Genomic DNA, 18569 nt, shown 5'->3' with positions numbered 1-18569 from the left:
AAGTGGACTCTGAAAACCCTCTGAGAAGAGAGACTGTGAGCGAGGCCTGACTAAACAAACAGTGATTGTGTGCTCCAACGGGTATCGGAATCAGATACACTGCACGGGTATTGCGCTAGTGTTCTAAAATATGTCTGTATACACTAGAGCTCATTTAAACCAGCCAATCTGTGTCCAGTGAGTACAGTACACGTGTCTCAGATGTATTCTTCTGTGTAATTAATTAGCTGCTGTCGTTCTTGTTGCTGCAGACGACCAGCGACAGGCCGTTCATCCAGAAACAGTTTCGGCCCGTTTCAGCTGAAGGACACGCACACACACTAGGTGACCTGCTGAAAGAGATGTACCCTGCTGCCATACCACACAATGGTAGGTCCACACACACACACACACACACACACACACACACACACACACACACACACACACACACACACACACACACACACACACAGTGATGATAAACCCTTGTGGCAAAACTACTTTTTAGGTTTTTAGCTGACACTTCCAGAATGGCCTACTTTTTTATGTTGTGAAAGCGACAGCGCCACTGCATGTTGTTGGCATGTGTGAGTTGTTTGTGTCTTGAGTATTATTGTTATGAAAAAAAAGAAGACCTACAATGAATGGCAAAATAAGCATTTCAATTCCTAGAGTCTTAAAGAGCATGGTGCAGGTTAGAGACCCCAGAGAGTCGATGTGTAGGAAAATTATGTAGGAACTAGATTTTCATAATAATATACCGTAAAATACCAATTAGAAGCCGACTTCCAAATTGCCGCGGGTCCCATATTTAAGCGGGGTCTGGATACATATTTTGCACATAAAAGCAGGTCCCAATTTGACACCCGGTTAGTTTTTTCAATGTTTTCTTTTTACCTTTGCGACATCCTGTTGAATGCATCTCCCAAACACAACGAAGAAGAAAAATCGGATGAAGAAGACGAACAACGAGGAAACGTGGAACAACGAGGAAAAAAAACACATGCACGAAACTTGCTGATCAATGATCAATCAAAATTCGTTTTCCATCAACATCTGATGATTCTGAAAATTGTGTAGGCATTTCCTGAAGATTTTTATACACTAAAACCGACATCTCTGGTGTAATAATTATTTTGAGAAATGTGCCTATGGTATGTTTCCCTGCCAGCGGGCATAGAAGTCGGCTTCTAATTGGTATTTCACGGCACTTTCACATAGGGCTGGGCGATATGACCAAAATCCCATATCCCGATATAGCTCATTTTATATCCCGATTACGATATATATCACGATACAGCACATTTTCAGTAAATTCAATGGTTTATATAAAATTACCTCATGGAAATGCATTTTGAAATGATGTACTCAACAAAAAAAGCTACTTAGTCTCATATTTGATTATTTTTCTTTTGTACACCCAGTAGCCAGTAGCCTACTGGGTAACAACACCACTCTCTCTGACTTCTCAGTATATGCATGCATTACTTCACTTCCAAATATTCTTTTTTGTCTAGAGGTACTGAGGTAGCCTGCATAGAAAACAGTAACACTTACAATATAAGTCAACTAAAACACTGTTTGAAATACAAATGTAAAACTTCTAGTTTAAAGTGCAGCAGCCAAATCAGGATCATGATATACATGTAAAATAGAACAAGTAAAAAAAAAAACTCCAAGTTTTTGAATGGTAGCAGCAGAGCAAACGAAAATAAATACAGGCCTAGCCCATAAAAAAAATATTGCTGTATAAAATACAAAATGTAAACATGGATAGATCCCTTCAAAGTTTAAAGTGTAGCTGAAGGATCACAATATAGTATACACTATACTATAAGTATAACAAAAGTCCTTCAAGTAGCCTGGATATGAAAACATCCAAAGATCAAAAAAAAAATAAGACATTTGGCACTTGGCAGCATTGTGTTGCTGAAGCTCAGGCTTCTACAGGTTGAGTGCCAGGAATACAAGCCGGTCAACTCTTGCTGGTTTAAGTGCTGACCTCTGACATGTAACAATGTTCCCACTTGCACTGAATGCACGCTCTGATGGGGAACTTGTGGCAGGGATGCACAAGTATTTCCTTGCTAGCTTGGCCACTAGGGGGAAATGTGCCTCATGCTGCCTCCACCATTCCAGTGGGTCTGTGTCTGGACCAGCATCTAGTTGGAGGTAGAGGTTGAGCTCCTTTTCAATGGACTCTCTGCTTGACTGAGGGACCGCTTGGCTTGGCTTCTCTGCTTGTTTAAAGTAGCTGCTCAAACTCTTCTTTTTCTTCTTAGCAGGGACCACCTCTGGCTCATCCTCATCTCTGGCAGCTGTGGCTGTTGGCAGGGGGGGGGGGGACAGCCTCTGCTTGTTCAGCCACCAGCCTCTGCATCTCTGCAGCAGCTCTCGTCTTCATGTAGTCGATCCTCTCTTCTTTGATGTATGTGGTTTTGAACCGAGGGTCAACTAGAGAAGCCATGTCGAGCAGCTCCTCGGTTGCCTGGTCATCATACTTCTCATTTAGGTAGGTTAGTATGGCCTCTTTGATGGTCGTGGTGAGCGGAGTGTCCTCATCCTGATGCTTGAGTATCTGGTTGTTGAACAGATGGAGGACGGGTTTCAGGTAGGAAACACTTGGGTAGAGCTCCCCAGACAAGGCATCTGTAAACTCCTTGAGAGGACTCAGTGCCTTGTTCATGGACTCCAGAACGTCCATGTCCTGCCAAGTTAGGGCCAGATGACGTGTTTTCTTGTCGGCACGGAGGACCTGTGAGATAGCTTTCTCCTGCTCGATGACCCTTTCAACCATCTCTTGCATCGAGCCCCACCTGGTAGGGGTTTCTGTGATCAGCTGATGAGGGGGCAAGGGTGGTGTTTGTTCTGCTTAAGCCTTGGCCAGTTCTCGTCTTCTCTTCCATGAATTGGAGAAGGCAGCCACGGTCTTCTTGCAGACGCCGACTGCTCGGTCCACTTGTGTTAGTTTCACACTCTTCCCTGTGTAAATAAACGAGAAGTAAATGTAACGTCTAATCTATACATTTATATATTTTACACTGTACAACAGGACAGGTAAAAAGTATATATATATATATATAATACATACTGTATATGATGGGGAAAATTGCATTTTTTATAGAGGTGCACACTATAGGGGATGGGAAAAATCATGATAAAAAGGCAGGTGGAATATTCTTATTTCTAGCTTTTTTTTTTAGCTCAGAATGAAACTCAATTGGAGGAGTATTTCGCCATTCATGGCTGTTGTTAGCATGGCTGTTACTCTAACTAAAATGTTTCCATAGACTACATTAAGGTATTACTGTACTGAAATAAATAAATAAAAATATTAAACTATATATATATTTATTTAACATCGGTTTAGAGTTAGACCACTCACCAATGGCTAGATGAAGACGGTGACCAAAGCACTGTAGGCGTGTCCAGTCATTCAGCTGAAGGGCAAGGATGTTGTTGGAGGCGTTATCGGTGGTGACACAGACCATGTGATCCTCATGCAGTCCCCACGACTCGAGAGCTTCCCTGAGACCTCTGGCCAGCATTTCTCCCGTGTGGTCATCAGGGAAATAGCTAGTCTGTAAGCACCGACTGCGGAGGTTCCACTCCTGGTCGATGAAGTGGATCGTCAGGCTCATATATGGATGTGTCGTTCGGCTCGACCACATATCTGTTGTTGTAGCGTAGTACATCACCTGGTGTATTTCATCCTCCACTTTGGCCCGGCACTCGTCATATAAGCCAGGCAAGACGACTCGGCCGAAGTGTTTTCGGCTTGGCATTGTGTATCTTGGATCGAGTGTTTGCACCAACTCACGAAACCCCCGTTTCTCTACTGTGTAAATTGAAGCCATATCTTTGCAGATGTGCTTTGCAATGGCAGTAGTGATCTGCTTGGATCTTCGGGAGTCTTTGCTGTATGGTGTGCCACGGGCAAACGCCTCTTGTAACGTCTGGACCTTATTTTCTTTCTTTTGAGCACTAACACTAACAACGGAACTCGACTGTGCTCTGAGTCTTGCGGCTTTCAGACGTTGGCTCTCTCCGTACTCTTTATCGTGATTCTTGCGCAGGTGGTAAAATAGGTTAGTGGTGTTTGAGTCCGTTGTTGTGACCGGGCTGCGGCATACTCTACAAAGTACGGTTTTCTGCTCCACGTCGGTCTTTTTAAATCCAAACCACAGCCATGCGATCGAAGTAGCACCCCTTTTAGGTACAAGCTCTTCGTCTTGCGTTGGCTGGTTCTCGTTGTCATCTTGTTGTGTCGGAGCCGCCGGCGGAGGTTCAGTTTCTCCCTCCATGTTTGTTTCTGCTGTTCTTTAGCAGCGTGCGTGCTGCGCATGTGCAGTGTGGAAGAACACAAAGCGTTGTGACGTAAACTATTGCCGCAAAGCCTGTGTTTTGCGACACGGCGATATAAACGATAGAGCTTCATATCAAACGAAATACATTTTCTATCGTTTAGACGAAATATATCGTCATATCGCCCAGCCCTGCTTTCACATGCGGTTTTCCAGCAACACCTGACAGTTATGAAAATTGTGTAGGCATTTTCTGAAGATTTTTGTAGGCCTACAAATCCGACATCTCTGATTGAGAAATGTGAGTATGATAGGCTATAATGTTTCCCCTGCCAGCGGAGGAGGCAGCGCATGCAACAAATCACATGATGATCATGTTCTCTCACCTTCAGCGGAGAAAGTTTAGTGGTAAATACCGGTAGGTCACAGTTCAGCTAAAATTTTATTTGATTTCATGTACAGGCCAGAACTGGCATGCAATGCTCTGCCGCGCTGAGAGGGAGGTGCGGCTCTCCCCATAGACAAGCAATCGTGTGGGGGGCTGTAGCCAACTGATTAAAATAAATGGTTTAAATAAACAATTTCATACTATTTACAATCTTTGCTGAGCAATATTTTTGTACAAAAATAATTAAAGCAGGTCCCAAACTGCCGCAGGTCCCATATTTACGCGGGGTCTGGCTACATATTTTGTCAATTAACGCCCGGGCTAATAATTGGTATTTTACGGTACTTACATATTTATTTATATTTTTAGTTTTTATGCTTTTATTTTGACATCTTTGACCCCAAAGCTGTGACGTATGCGCAGGGAGTGCTGGGGTGTTTTGTTTTCATCTGTCTGCGGCACTGCGGCCCTAACGTTAGTAGCAGCCTCAGCCTGCCAGACAGCCAACATTTACGGAGGCAGATAGGGGCAGTACCTCAGCATCAGCAGCACCTCGTTGGAAGCATGACATGTGTATGGTAAGTCATCATTGCTACGTTTGGTAACATCCATATAGTGCAATACAACAATTTTCATTAAGGAAAAATGTCCAGTGAGTCTACCTGCTATAAGTCATCTAGCTACAGTAGCATTAGCGTTAGCTAGTTAGCCGGCTAATGTTAGCTAGCCAGAATAACGTTACTGTAAGCTCTCGTTAGTCATGGTGACTTATAGTAACTAGATACAGCCCTTTTGGTTTTTAAGACTGTTATTTGCATGTATTATCAGATCTTGGGAGATAGTTACTATGAGCTATTCAGCCGACAGATGCTCCTATAATGTTAGCAGCCAAGACCAACACTGGAAACTGGAAGCCTACATCGCTCATTAGGACAGCTAGCCTAACTTTATCATCATCATTTAACATTGCCAGATTGACAGCCACCTGTGTGCACATGTGTTTATGATTGCACAATTCATATTACAGTAACATACTAAGTTAGTCAGCTAGTCATTTGTGTTGGTGTCAAACCCGTTTGCCTTTCCTCGCTCTCTCAGCACTTTGTTTTATAATTTAGTCAGCCAGTCTGAGCCTTGTGCTATTGTGTCAAAGCCTGTCACCAAGGCACAACATTAGCACCAGCCAAATGCTGGTAAAATATGGAAGTGGTAGAGTTGCTTCACTCACCAGCAAAAACAAACAAACAATGCTATTGAGTGGCTGGTAAAATTTGAATAATTACTAGCCACCGGCTAGTGCCACAGGCACCCTGCCTGTCACCTCTGTTCTCTCTACTCTCTTTCTAGTGTGGATCTTCACCAGCACCCACTCAGCCAGCTGCTAGGTGGTCAACATGGACGTCAAACAGCCAGGCTCACTGGTTGACAAGTTCAACGTCTGCAACGCCCATGTGCATTTCCAGTGGAAAACGCTGTCCGCCTCTATTGCAATACCTTAGCTGCAACAACACCATATCTGCATCATTTAAACACACTACACTCTACTACAAACTGCAACAGCTTTTAGCATGATAGCATGCAAGGTTCTTGAAATTAAGACCAGATAATCTTGTCCTCTGCATTTTTATTTGCAGTTTATTAGAATATGAATATATCGATTGATTTATGGAGGATATTTGTATATTTGCTAGTTGTATGGTTCCTAAACATTAACAAAAAAGACTTTATGTTTTGAAGATTTTGACTGGTGTTCAATATGATTTAGGCAGATAGACATCTTGCCCCTGCTAACTAATATCACTGTATAGATGAAGATTGTTCTTCACAGCCATCAGAATATGTGAGATTAGTAGGGTTCCATATTACTTACATATATATATATATATATATATATATATATATATATATATATATATATATATATATATATATATATATTTTACTTATTTTTATTTCCTTTTCTCAAGTGCAATCATAATTTGTACAATCATGTTCACAGATAAAGCATCTTACAGGTACATGTGTCTGATTTTTATGTCCTTTAAATGTCCGTGGTTCTCAGATCACATAGTGAAATAGTAACATTCTTTTATGAATACAGGGGGGGGGGGGGGGGAAGCAGAGGTGACCATATTCAAGAGAAAAAAGAAAAAGAAGAGGAAAGCCGAACCGTCCATTACCCCTAGATCCCATCAGTTAAAGGAAAAAAAAAGTGAAAAGTGGGAACCATCTATCCATGAATACATCTGTCCTTAGTTGTAACCTTGCAGTTATTTCTTCCATTCGATAGACCTCCTTAACCTTCTCCCTCGATTGTGTTGTCGTGGGGGGCTGCGGCCTCAGCCATGAGATCGTAATCATTTTCTTAGCAGTTAGCAGAAGACCTCAGTATTCGTGTCAAATGTTTGCTCTCTACACCTTCTGGCAATATTCCTAATAAGTAGTAAGAAGGTTCTAAGGGCAATTCAATATCTAAACACTTTTTAATTTCTATTTGTATATTTTTCCAGTATTCTTCTAATTTCGGGCAGTCCCAAAATATATGTACATGATCTCCTATTATATTTTAATAGGGTTTTTGATCTAATGCATGCTGACAGTGGCTGGGTCATCAGGGCATCCCTCTACCTGAACATTATTCTTTACATCAACACAAACTGTGGACTCAAGGTGGGTCTACAATAACATCAAAGCTAGAATTATGTTTGTATCGAACCTGAACCACAACATTTTACATACTTTTCCAGACATTGTTTTTTTTTATTCCCAAGCTATTCAAGACCTGGAAATGATCAAATTAATTCTCAATACTTTTCCAGACCTGCATTGTAACAGTAGGTATCATTAGGTTACTGCTGCATGTAAGCCTAGTCATTAATTAATTCATCACTTTATTTGTCAGACACAAGGTCCAATAAAAAAAACACACAATACTTATAAAACAGGTAAACAACACAATAAGAGCAACAATTCTACAATAAGGCACTGTACCAGTGTTTCCAGATGGAAGACGGGTATCTAGTGTCACTGAGATTGGGTTGAGACAGCAACATAATCAGCATATTCTGAGACATTCAGACTACAGATAAACTTATACATCAGGTTTCTCAGCAGGGCGATAGCCAGGCCGGCATTATGGATCCGGGTTGTCCGTCCGTCTGTACTGTACGTCCATCTGATGTTCGTTAACGCGATATCTGAGGAACGCCTTGACGGAATTTCATAAAATTTGCCTCAAACATCGACTTAGACTCAATGATGATCTGATTAGATTTTGGTGGTCAAAGGTCAAGGTCACTGTGACCTCTCGAACATCATTTTCAAGCTTGTTAACGCGATATCTCAGGAATGCCTTGACGGAATTTCATCAAATTTGCCTCAAACATCGACTTGGACTCAAGCATGAACTGATTAGATTTTGGTGGTCAAAAGTCAAGGTCACTGTGACCTCGAACGCCATTTTCAAGTTTTTAACGCGATATCTCAGGAATGCCTTGACGGAGTTTCATCAAATTTGCCTCAAACATCGACTTGGACTCGAGGATGAACTGATTAGATTTCCGTGGTCAAAGGTCAAGGTCACTGTGACCTCATGAATGCCACTCCCAAGTTCGTTAAAGCAATATCTCAAGAACGGCTTGATGGAATTTCTTCCAATTTGGCTCAAACGTCGACTTGGGTGCAAGGACAAACGGATTTTGATGAACTGATTAGACTTTGATGGTTAAAGGTCAAAGTTCAAGGTCACTGTGACCTCACACACCCAATTTCCAAGCTCTGTAATGCAATATCTCAGGAGCGCCTTGGCGGAATGTCTTCCAATTTGCCTCAAATGGCGATTTGGACTCGAGAATGAACTGGCGGACGCATAAATCCGCGGTGCGGTTGTTCTAGTTTGTCTTAGTACCCCTTGAGGTGTTTTGCCATGCGGTTGTTCTAGTTTGTCTGAGGTGTTTTGCCATGCCCCTCTCTCGTGCATGTGGATTATTCCCCTAAATGTGTTCTATAACTCGTACTTTAATGTGCAGACGTACAAGTAAATCCATACTAAATATATTACATTACGTTACGTCATTTGGCAGACGCTTTTATCCAAAGCGACTTACAATAACACATTTTTGTCAGCAATAGAGCAATCAACTATGCAACACACAGTCTGTGACAACTACAACTTCTGAAGGAACAGTGGTACAAGTTTACTCTAGGTTAGTATTTCTTTTCTTTCTTTTTTTTTTTTTAAGAGAAAAAATAAGTTAGTTCAAGAAGGGCCCAGATGGAGCCTGAAAAGGTGAGTCTTTAGTCATTCCATATTCACTGAACTGCTGGACTCTTTTTTCCTTTGGTCACTGGGCTCCCCTAAACCTGAATCCAGAGCGACTGCAACTGGACATTTACATTTGAGCCATTTATCAGTAGTGTAACAGTTGACACCTGCCGGGGGGAACAACTTCTGGTGCATGTACCATTTTAGCAATGGCCATATGAAATTACCTGGATTTTTTTATTTTCTTTTGGAAATAAAATGTAATCCACAATCTTTCCAAGTACCCACTGCAAGCTAACCACTAGGGGTACATGTACCCCTGGTTGGGGATCACTGCATTAGGACAGTTTGTTTTGATTACAATGTGTATTTATTGATCATCATGTAAGTGAGGCCATTGAACACACATCCCCAAAATACAGTATTGCGTTAAAAATATTATGATATTTGCACTAGCGCCTCCTCTGGTCCGTCTAGGCACCTGTTTGGTGCGGAAGGGAACTGGTGGGAATAGCGTGATCCTCCCACGACACTACGATGACACACACAACGTTACGTCATACCGGTGAAGCTCCCGCTGTCAGGTGAAAAGAAGCGGCTGGTTACTGCCCATGTCTCGGAGGAAGCATGGTGCTAGTCTACGGCTCTCCCCAGATTGGCAGAAGGTGGAGCAGCGACTGGGGCAGCAGAGGGAACAATTCACCAAGTACAATTGGGGAGAAAATGAGGGGGAAATAAAAAAAAAAGTGATATTTTATGTTGTCAATATCGCCCCGGCCTAGTCAGGATGTTGATAGAAAACAAAATGTGCAGTAAAACAAAACATCGTGATCAGCCAGATTGTGCAATGGTTCCCTAATCACCAACATTACAAACAGCCAATAGGAGTAAGAGGGCAGCCATGCCCTTATCAAACCTGGGCTGTGCTGCCTTCAGGAAGCCAGAGAAGAAAAGAAGCTTCTTCTCTCAGGTTTGTTTTGTTTGGACAGCCACACCAGGCATGCCACAGATCCACTCCGCCAGATAACACACACACACACACACACACAAACACACACACACTGGGGGAATATAGGGGGAGTAGTCATCATCACAACTAAGAAGAAGAAATATGGGGAAGAGGAGAGGAAATGATGGGTGGAGCGGCAGGAGGGAGTGGGTGGAACTGAAAGAGAGAGAAAGTAAATAGAATAAAAAAACACTTCTTCTAACACACGTTTGATTCAAGACCACCTTAGTGGAGTTCAAGTAATGTCCAGAGCCATATAATAGAAGAGTTCCGACAACTCCATTCACTCCAATGGACCAGTTTTTTTCCAGGAAGTAAGGTCCTGGAACTCTTGAGTAAAAAAAAGCAGCACTGTCGAGTTGCAGCAAAATAGACAGTTTGTGTTGTACTTTGAAAGGGTTTTTCATCCCTTGAATCAAATTGTACATTATCAGCTTTATTTTAGCATGCAAAAGTAGCGCGAGACCCATTCCTGGCTGTTCATTGGCTAATGAGTCTCGCATTTTGGTCCTCCGCTGACGCCCCTCTCTCTCTAGAGGACACTAGTAATTTCCAGTGCTGCCTTCAAATGGAACTTGTGAACTTGTAGTTACGGAATTACGACATGGGAAGTCGTGTACATGATATCGTGAGCTCGGAGCTTTCAGAAAACTTCCACTTACAAAGTCGTGAATATGGGTGTCCGGGTAGTGTAGGGGTAGATTCCCTGCCTACCAACACGAGGGTCGCAGCTTCGCACCCCGTGTTACCTCCGGCATGGTTGGGCGTCCATACAGGCACGATTGGCTGTGTCTGCGGGTGGGAAGCCGGGCGGAAGGGAACTGGTGGGAATAGCGTGATCCTCCCATGTGCTACGTCCTGCTGGTGAAGCTCCCCACTGTCAAGTGAAAAGCAGCAGTTGGCAACTGTGCATGTGTTGGCGGAAGCATGGTGCTAGTCTACGGCTCTCCCCAGATCGGCAGAGGGGGTGGAGTAGCGACTGGGGCAGCAGGGGGAAATTGGCCAAGTACAATTGGGGAGAAAAAATGGGGGGGGGGGAGTTGTGAATTACCGCAGGATGGGCCGTTCATATGGACTTCTCGTGAAGACTGTAAACACGACCCAATTTGAAGGCAGCACAAGATCTGTTACAGTTGAGTTCAAGTCAAGGACGGGTCCAAAGGTCATCGAGGCCAGAGCAAGTAGTGTTATTCACCGTAAACATGACAGTAAACAGTGTACATGTCTTTACAAATGTCAAAACAATGCTTGTAGTTTCGTAAGAAATGAACAGAGATGGGATGTCCGGGTACTGCAGTGGTAGATTCCCTGCAGGTTTGAGCCCCTGTGTTACCTCCAGCTTTGTCGGGCATCCATACAGGCACAATTGGCTGTGTCTGCGGGTGGGCTATGAATTCTGGTCGCTGCACTAGTGCCTCCTCTGGTCGGCCGGGGCACCTGTTCGGGGGGAGGGTAACTGGGGGAATAGCGTGATCCTCCTACGTCCTGGCGGTGAAAAACCTCCCTGACAGGTGAAAAGAAGCAGCCTGTGACTGCACATGTACTGTATTTGAGGAAGCATGTGCTAGTCTACACCAACTCCAGATCGACAGAGGGGGTGGAGCAACAACCGGGACAGCAGGGGGAATTGGCAAGCACAATTGGGGAGAAAATGGGCGAAATCCGAGAAAAATAGATAAAAAGAAAATAATGAACAGAGATGTCGATCTGTCTGCACTAAACCTTTCAACAGCCAATCTGTACATGGATTATGATGAATCAGTGACTGCATTTACAATAGACATGAGTATCCCGGTTATGATCTGGTTTTTGAAGTATCCCGTTTTGGTGTTTGCACATGTAAGTACATATCCTGATTTCAGAAACCTGGATAAGCCCTTATCCTGGTTTTGAGAAACCTGATTATGCTAGCTGGAGTACTCTGAAAGAAACCTGGATACTGTTGCATGTATACATCTTATCCTGGTTTCTTCTTTTTTTATTAATGTTTTTTTGTTCTCGATTTTTTTTATCCCATTTCTATCCCCCATTAGTGCTAATTTTAATTTATTTATCCTGGTTGCTACTCCACCCTCTGCCAATCTGGGGAGAGCCGAAACTGGCTCCATGCTTCCTCCGAGACATGGGCAGTAGCCAGCCACTTCTTTTCACCTGACAGGGGAAGCTTCACCGGTAGGACATAGCACGTGGGAGGATCACGCTATTCCAACGAGTTCCCCTCCCTCCGAACAGGCGCCCCTAATGACCAGAGTAGCCACCACTTCAGCAACCAGGATATTACATGTTTTGGTGTGGGGTTCCTATATGAACGAAACCCCCAGGGGGCACGGGGAGAACATGCAAACTCCACACAGAAAGGCCCTTTTGACGACCCCACCCAGGCAGTGGGCACTCGAGGACATGCGGACGGACATGCGGACATGCGCACTCCTTCAGCGAACACAGCGTCCCAGGTGGGAATCGAACTCAGGACCTTCTAGCTGTGAGGCAACAGCGCTTACCACTGCACCACCATGCCCCCCTATTTATCCTGGTTTCTGACCACTGCTAAACTACCTGAGCAGGCACGACTTCAGACGTAGCTGACAAATTCAAACATGGCGGCAGCAGTCTCACTTCTGGAGCGATGAGGAAATGGAGATTTGTCTTTTGGTGATGAAAGAATCAAATCTACTTGGCAGTTTAGGTGTGAGAAAGCATTGAAATGCTGACCTATTCAAGTCTGTAGTATAGACTACAGGATGAAGGTGCTGTGACTAAAATGAAGAAGCAGCGCGCAAACGGGGACAGACCACCATGAAGAGGGAAACCCTCTTCTTTTTTCTTTTTCTGCAAGGAATACCACAGTCTAAGCCCCAGAAATGTGAATGACGTCACACACCCAATACGAGCAAGCGTGCAGGTGATGCTGTCCGGTGTTGTAAACATCACAGGCGCCTGCGCAAATACAGTAGCATGCAGTAAGCAGTCACCAGGATACTAGTATTTATCATGTATACATAAGAATAACCTGATTTCTCCATGTAAATGCCATATCCCCAATATGCTCATAATCCTTTAAGTTGTCAGAACTTGTGCTGAGGAAAAAGTAAACAAAGGTGGAAAAAAGGTACTTGATTAATTTTTTTTAGATATGCAGGATAAAGTCGAGTCGCCATCCAATGAGAGAGATCAAGACAAGTTTGACTCCAAATGTTTTCCACAAGAAACATTCAGTACATTTACATGCACAGTTAAGTCGAGCTATGGTTATAGCTTGTTTAGGCTATTTACTTGGACTAACTGTCCTGGCCCAGTATACAAACATGGGTGGGAAATTGATTTATTGATGGAATCATGTTGCCTCCGCTACGATAGGTGGCGATATGCACTCTTTCAGCTTGTTAGTATTGGGCCATTACCATTGTTGACCTATTACTTAGTCACAGACCACAACAATCGTCGGAGAGTGAGCTAGCAAGTTAGCTACCCAGAGGTAAACTGGCACCACGATGGACAACTTTGCGAATCTGTATATATATAATATTTATTACTATAGATGGGTCGCCGCAGGCTCCGCCAATTCTAACTTCTGGTAGCAGCAAGTCTCTTAACACATTCACTGCCAGACGTTTTTTTTTACTGTAGTTAGCTTCTGCCAGAGGGGTTTTTTGAGGATTCTGGCTCATCTTTCAAGACCCGAGGATTCTTTTCTGCTAAGATTTTGTGAACACACAATATCTCAAAAGAACTAATAGAATGTGTGCTTTCTCTGTCTAAAAGAGTTAGTTTGTAGAGTTAGTTATGTAAGCATTAGCAGTTGAATACAGCATGGTTTTAGCGTCAGAAAAAATATTCAGAGATAAACGGCTTTTTGTGAAATTCGATAGAACAGTCACTTTAACCATTCATTTTTGGCTCTCTCTCTCTCTCCCTCCCCCTCTCGCTCTCTCTCTCTCTCTCTCCCTCCCTCTCGCTCTCCCTCCCTCTCTCTCTCTCTCTCTCTCTCTCTCTCCCTCTCCCTCCCTCTCGCTCTCCCTCCCTCTCTCTCTCTCTCCCTCCCTCTCGGGAGGGAGACGCACTAGGTTTAATCCTAGTGAGAGGGGGAGAGGGAGAGAGAGAGAGAGAGAGAGAGAGAGGGAGGGAGAGAGAGAGCGAGAGAGAGAGAGAGAGAGAGGGAGAGAGCGAGAGGGAGAGTTGCTTCAACTCCTCCCTCCGTGGGCGTTCTTCTTGGCTGCAGCGGCCGTCACAAGCTTGTCACCAGTCTCAGTGCTTTGCTGCTGTCCTGTGCCTGTCTGCACGGCCGCTGTTTGAGGAAGTGGGGATGGACTCGCTCGCTTCTTGGAGTTTTGGTTGAGAGAAGCTTTTGCGATTCTGGTCATATTTATGCTGCGTGTTTCAAAGTGTGTTCCACCTGTAATCTATTATGTAAATTTGCAATCCCGCATCGCCAGCAATCAGCGCGAAAACGAAAGCGTTTTCCCCCATCCATTTTCATGAGAATGGCTGGGGTGAGAATGGCGTGACAAGTTAAAAAAATGCTTGCCTTCCTCTAGTCAGGAGAGCACTGTTGCCACTTAGTGGGTCGGTGGAATGGGTTGTAAACGTTCGGTGGCTCCAATAATTATATAAGAGATGTAAAAGGGTTAGATGCACATCCCACGGTCAAAAAAAAAAAAATCATTTTTTTGACGACTCAACTCGTCGTTGGCAGTGAACAGCTGGATTGTGTTTGACGACTCAACTCGTTCTTGGCAATTAACGTGTTAAAGGAGAACTTACCTCCAAAACACTTTTTTTCAGCTTTTAACCAATATATGTGGGGGGTGATGTGTGAAGAATGCTGGTCAAAATTTCCACATTTGTGACCAAACTGTTGCCATTTTACCATTTGTATCATTTTTCAGCAGCATACCTGGCATAAGCGCCCTCTAAGGGTGGAACACTGCTTTTTTTTGCCCTCAAATGAATGGGAGATTTGGTACAACCTGACATCAGGTTGTCCCCAAAGACTATGGAATTTCAAGATAGTTACTCCCCTACTCCCCCTGTACCCTTTCGGCTCCTCACAACTCCAAGCCTATTCCCATGATGTCACTTGACCTGTTAATCACCTGTAAATTGATTACAATCGCCTGTTATTTTCCTACCAACTCCTATGTAACACAATACTATCAATAAACGCCACTATAATCATAAAAGGAACGACATGGCCATCATATCATCAATCATAAGCACTTTCTCCCGGCCAGTGAAGCGGGAGAGTCAGTCTGCTCTCATGCACATGCACGGAGCCCCAAGCTCCGGGGGCACGCGCAGCAGCACGCAGCAGTGCTCTGAGCCTCTCAGTCATGAGAGGCGGGGGCTTTTGCATGGGAACAGTCTGACATTTCCGCAAACAAATCTATTCGCAGTTTAGCGCACATGTAAAATATAACGCTATACTACAACGTGACAACGTGACAAAGCTTCTCTAAACACATCGGCTACTATAATATATTTCCCTGCATCTCCTACTGAGATTATATCGGTATTGAGTTTGGACAGACTGAATGGGCTGACTGAGGAGGTGAAGAGCTCTGCACCTCTGCCCTGCGCTGCCTGCGCCCTGAGAGGAAAAATCAGAGGTGCTGTAACTTTTAACAAGAATCACGAAAAGCCCCAAAACGCAAATTAAAAACAGATTTCATGGCGCGGTTTATCGCTAGTTAGACGAGGGAATGACGTGGAGAAATCTCGCATTGTGTTACCCCAGAGCGGGGGGTTTGTCCTATTGTGCGGTGTGCTGCGGTAACGAGCCTCGCGTCAATATGCTCTTTTAGCGATAGATACACGCTACATACACATACATGCAGAAAAATAATTAAATTTCTAGTTCGCCACTGAATTACCAAATTGATATAACTTTCAACCATTTTGAGGAACGCTGTTTCCATGCAGGCCACCAGCGTTGGCTAGTTGTTGATATTTATAAAGATATTGCAGCTCTCAAATAAATTATTTTCGAGGCGGTGGGCAAACTGTAATGGCGTCGATTTCCGAAAAAAATTCTTGAGCTGAGGACAGCCAAAGAGTATAGTATAGACAAGAGCATATGTCATTTCTTGGTTTTTTCCATAGGTATTTTCAAATCACTGTTCTGATACATATCTAGGGGGTAAGTCCTCCTTTAAATACAAATGTTCACGTGGTCACCTCTCCTCAAGCCTTGTTACTCCCCCCGCCCCCACTTGTTTTCTTCTTCAAGCAGGCTTTAAGCGGGGTTAGTGCTGACCTAAGCCACTTTCAGACATGAACTCCGGGTCAGGCTCAGGGTTGCTTGCCCTGAGCCTGACCCGGGGGATACATGAAGTGTACCCTTTCATACATGAGGCATGTTGCTTTCACACATGTGGAGCACCTCCAGGTGTAGAGTAGAGAGGGGGCGGGGGTGGGGGAGGGAGCACCTCCAGGTGTACAGTAGAGAGGGGACGGGGGTGGGGGGAATTGGGGCATGACGACACAATGGGGCGTTGTGAAAACTGACCACACACAGCTGCACTTCATTCATGGAAGACAACTGTCTGAGCATTATACGGGTTAAAATGGACTTTTCAAAGGCAGCAGATATTCTTCCAGTTGATCTCTGTTCTGTATCTTTTGGATCACACACACAAAAAAACATTGCACGTACATATACTTTATTTAATTACCATTATTGCGAAGGTTGTACCCGGAAGTTTCCGTTTTATACTGACTGACTTGACACTGCGATGTCGTATCAGAGGCGGATCGTAGGAGGGTCTCGGGAGCGCGCATAGCTCTCCAAATTGTGTTCATACATACACCTCCACCCGGGTCCCCTCAGGTTAACTGCAGAGTTCCAAGGCATGTCTGAAAGGGGCTCTAGCAAGCTACATACACAGTAAATGATACATTGATGTAGCCATACATACACAGTAAATGATACATCGTCTACCCATACATACACAGTAAATGATACATTGATGTAGCCATACATACACAGTAAATGATACATTGATGTAGCCATACATACACAGTAAATGATACATCGCTGTAGCCATACATACACAGTAAATGATACATTGATGTAGCCATACATACACAGTAAATGATACATCGCTGTACCCATACATACACAGTAAATGATACATTGATGTAGCCATACATACACAGTAAATGATACATTGATGTAGCCATACATACACAGTAAATGATACATTGATGTAGCCATACATACACAGTAAATGATACATTGATGTACCCATACATACACAGTAAATGATACATTGATGTACCCATACATACACAGTAAATTATACATCGCTGTAGCCATACATACACAGTAAATGATACATCGTCTACCCATACATGCACAGTAAATGATACATCGCTGTAGCCATACATACACAGTAAATGATACATCGCTGTAGCCATACATACACAGTAAATGATACATCGCTGTAGCCATACATACACCATAAATGATACATCGCTGTAGCCATACATACACAGTAAATTATACATCGTCTACCCATACATACACAGTAAATTATACATCGCTGTAGCCATACATACACAGTAAATGATACATCGCTGTAGCCATACATACACAGTAAATGATACATTGATGTAGCCATACATACACAGTAAATGATACATTGATGTACCCATACATACACAGTAAATGATACATCGTCTACCCATACATACACAGTAAATGATACATCGCTGTAGCCATACATACAGTAAATTATACATCGTCTACCCATACATACACAGTAAATGATACATTGATGTAGCCATACATACACAGTAAATGATACACACCAAAATACACTGGAAATAAAGTGGCAGTTGGTCCTGTGCATCCACATCACTCTACATATGGACAGAACATTCAGGATTTAATTCAGGCAGCGTGGCACACAGTGTAGCTGCAGCTGGAGAGGAGGTGTGGAATGAATGAAAGGAAAGATGAGAGAGAGGGCGAGCGGCAGTCTAAACAGGTAGTGTCTACAGATGGGAGAGAGAGGGCGGGCGAGTGCGCGAGCGGCAGTCTAAACAGGTAGTGTCTATCTACAGAGGAGGAGAGAGGAAGTAGATAAGGAGACAATAGTGTGTTGGGACAGAGGGCCCGCAGGAGGCTCACCTGCACCCATCATTAACACACCCTGTCTGTCTGATTGTCTGTCTCTCTGATTGCTGAAAAAATAGTAGGGCGCCTCATAATGGCATGGCTACATCACTTCAATTAGCATACCTTTTTACCAATACAAAACTCCTCTTAAACATAGGCTACAAAACAATTTTCTACAATATTCACAATTGACTCAGATTGGTTTTTAGTTAGATAAGAAGTGGTTCAACCTCACTTAAATGATAGAAAATCAAATAATACCCCAGCAGTTTCACTAGCTAAGCTAGGAGCTATGCATATCATTGCTAAACATGGTGACTCACCGGAGATTTCACAGAGATCCAAACAGAAAGTTAAAACAAAGAAAAAAACATGCACCACGGCATGTCCCGCATCAAAACAGTGATCAACAACCAAAAAGCTTGTTATCTTGACCAGGAAAGCTCACAATCCCTGATAACTTCAGTAGAAAGCAAGAGTTTTAATGTGACGGTTCACTATGC

At 43.5% G+C, this 18569-nt stretch overlaps 1 protein-coding gene across 1 annotated transcript in view; it reads left to right on the top strand.

The window, feature by feature from the left end:
* Positions 1–18569, top strand: part of atg5 (ATG5 autophagy related 5 homolog) — a 112086-nt gene that overhangs the window by 67540 nt on the left and 25977 nt on the right. Inside the window, exon 7 of the mRNA XM_083634678.1 lies at positions 252–369. Within this exon, the coding sequence (XP_083490804.1) occupies positions 252–369 (118 nt within the window). The remainder of the gene's footprint in view (positions 1–251; positions 370–18569) is intronic.

Source organism: Poromitra crassiceps, assembly GCF_964638095.1.
Source record: "Poromitra crassiceps genome assembly, chromosome: 1".
NCBI lineage: Eukaryota > Metazoa > Chordata > Actinopteri > Beryciformes > Melamphaidae > Poromitra > Poromitra crassiceps.
This window is presented reverse-complemented; position numbering and strand designations above follow the sequence as displayed.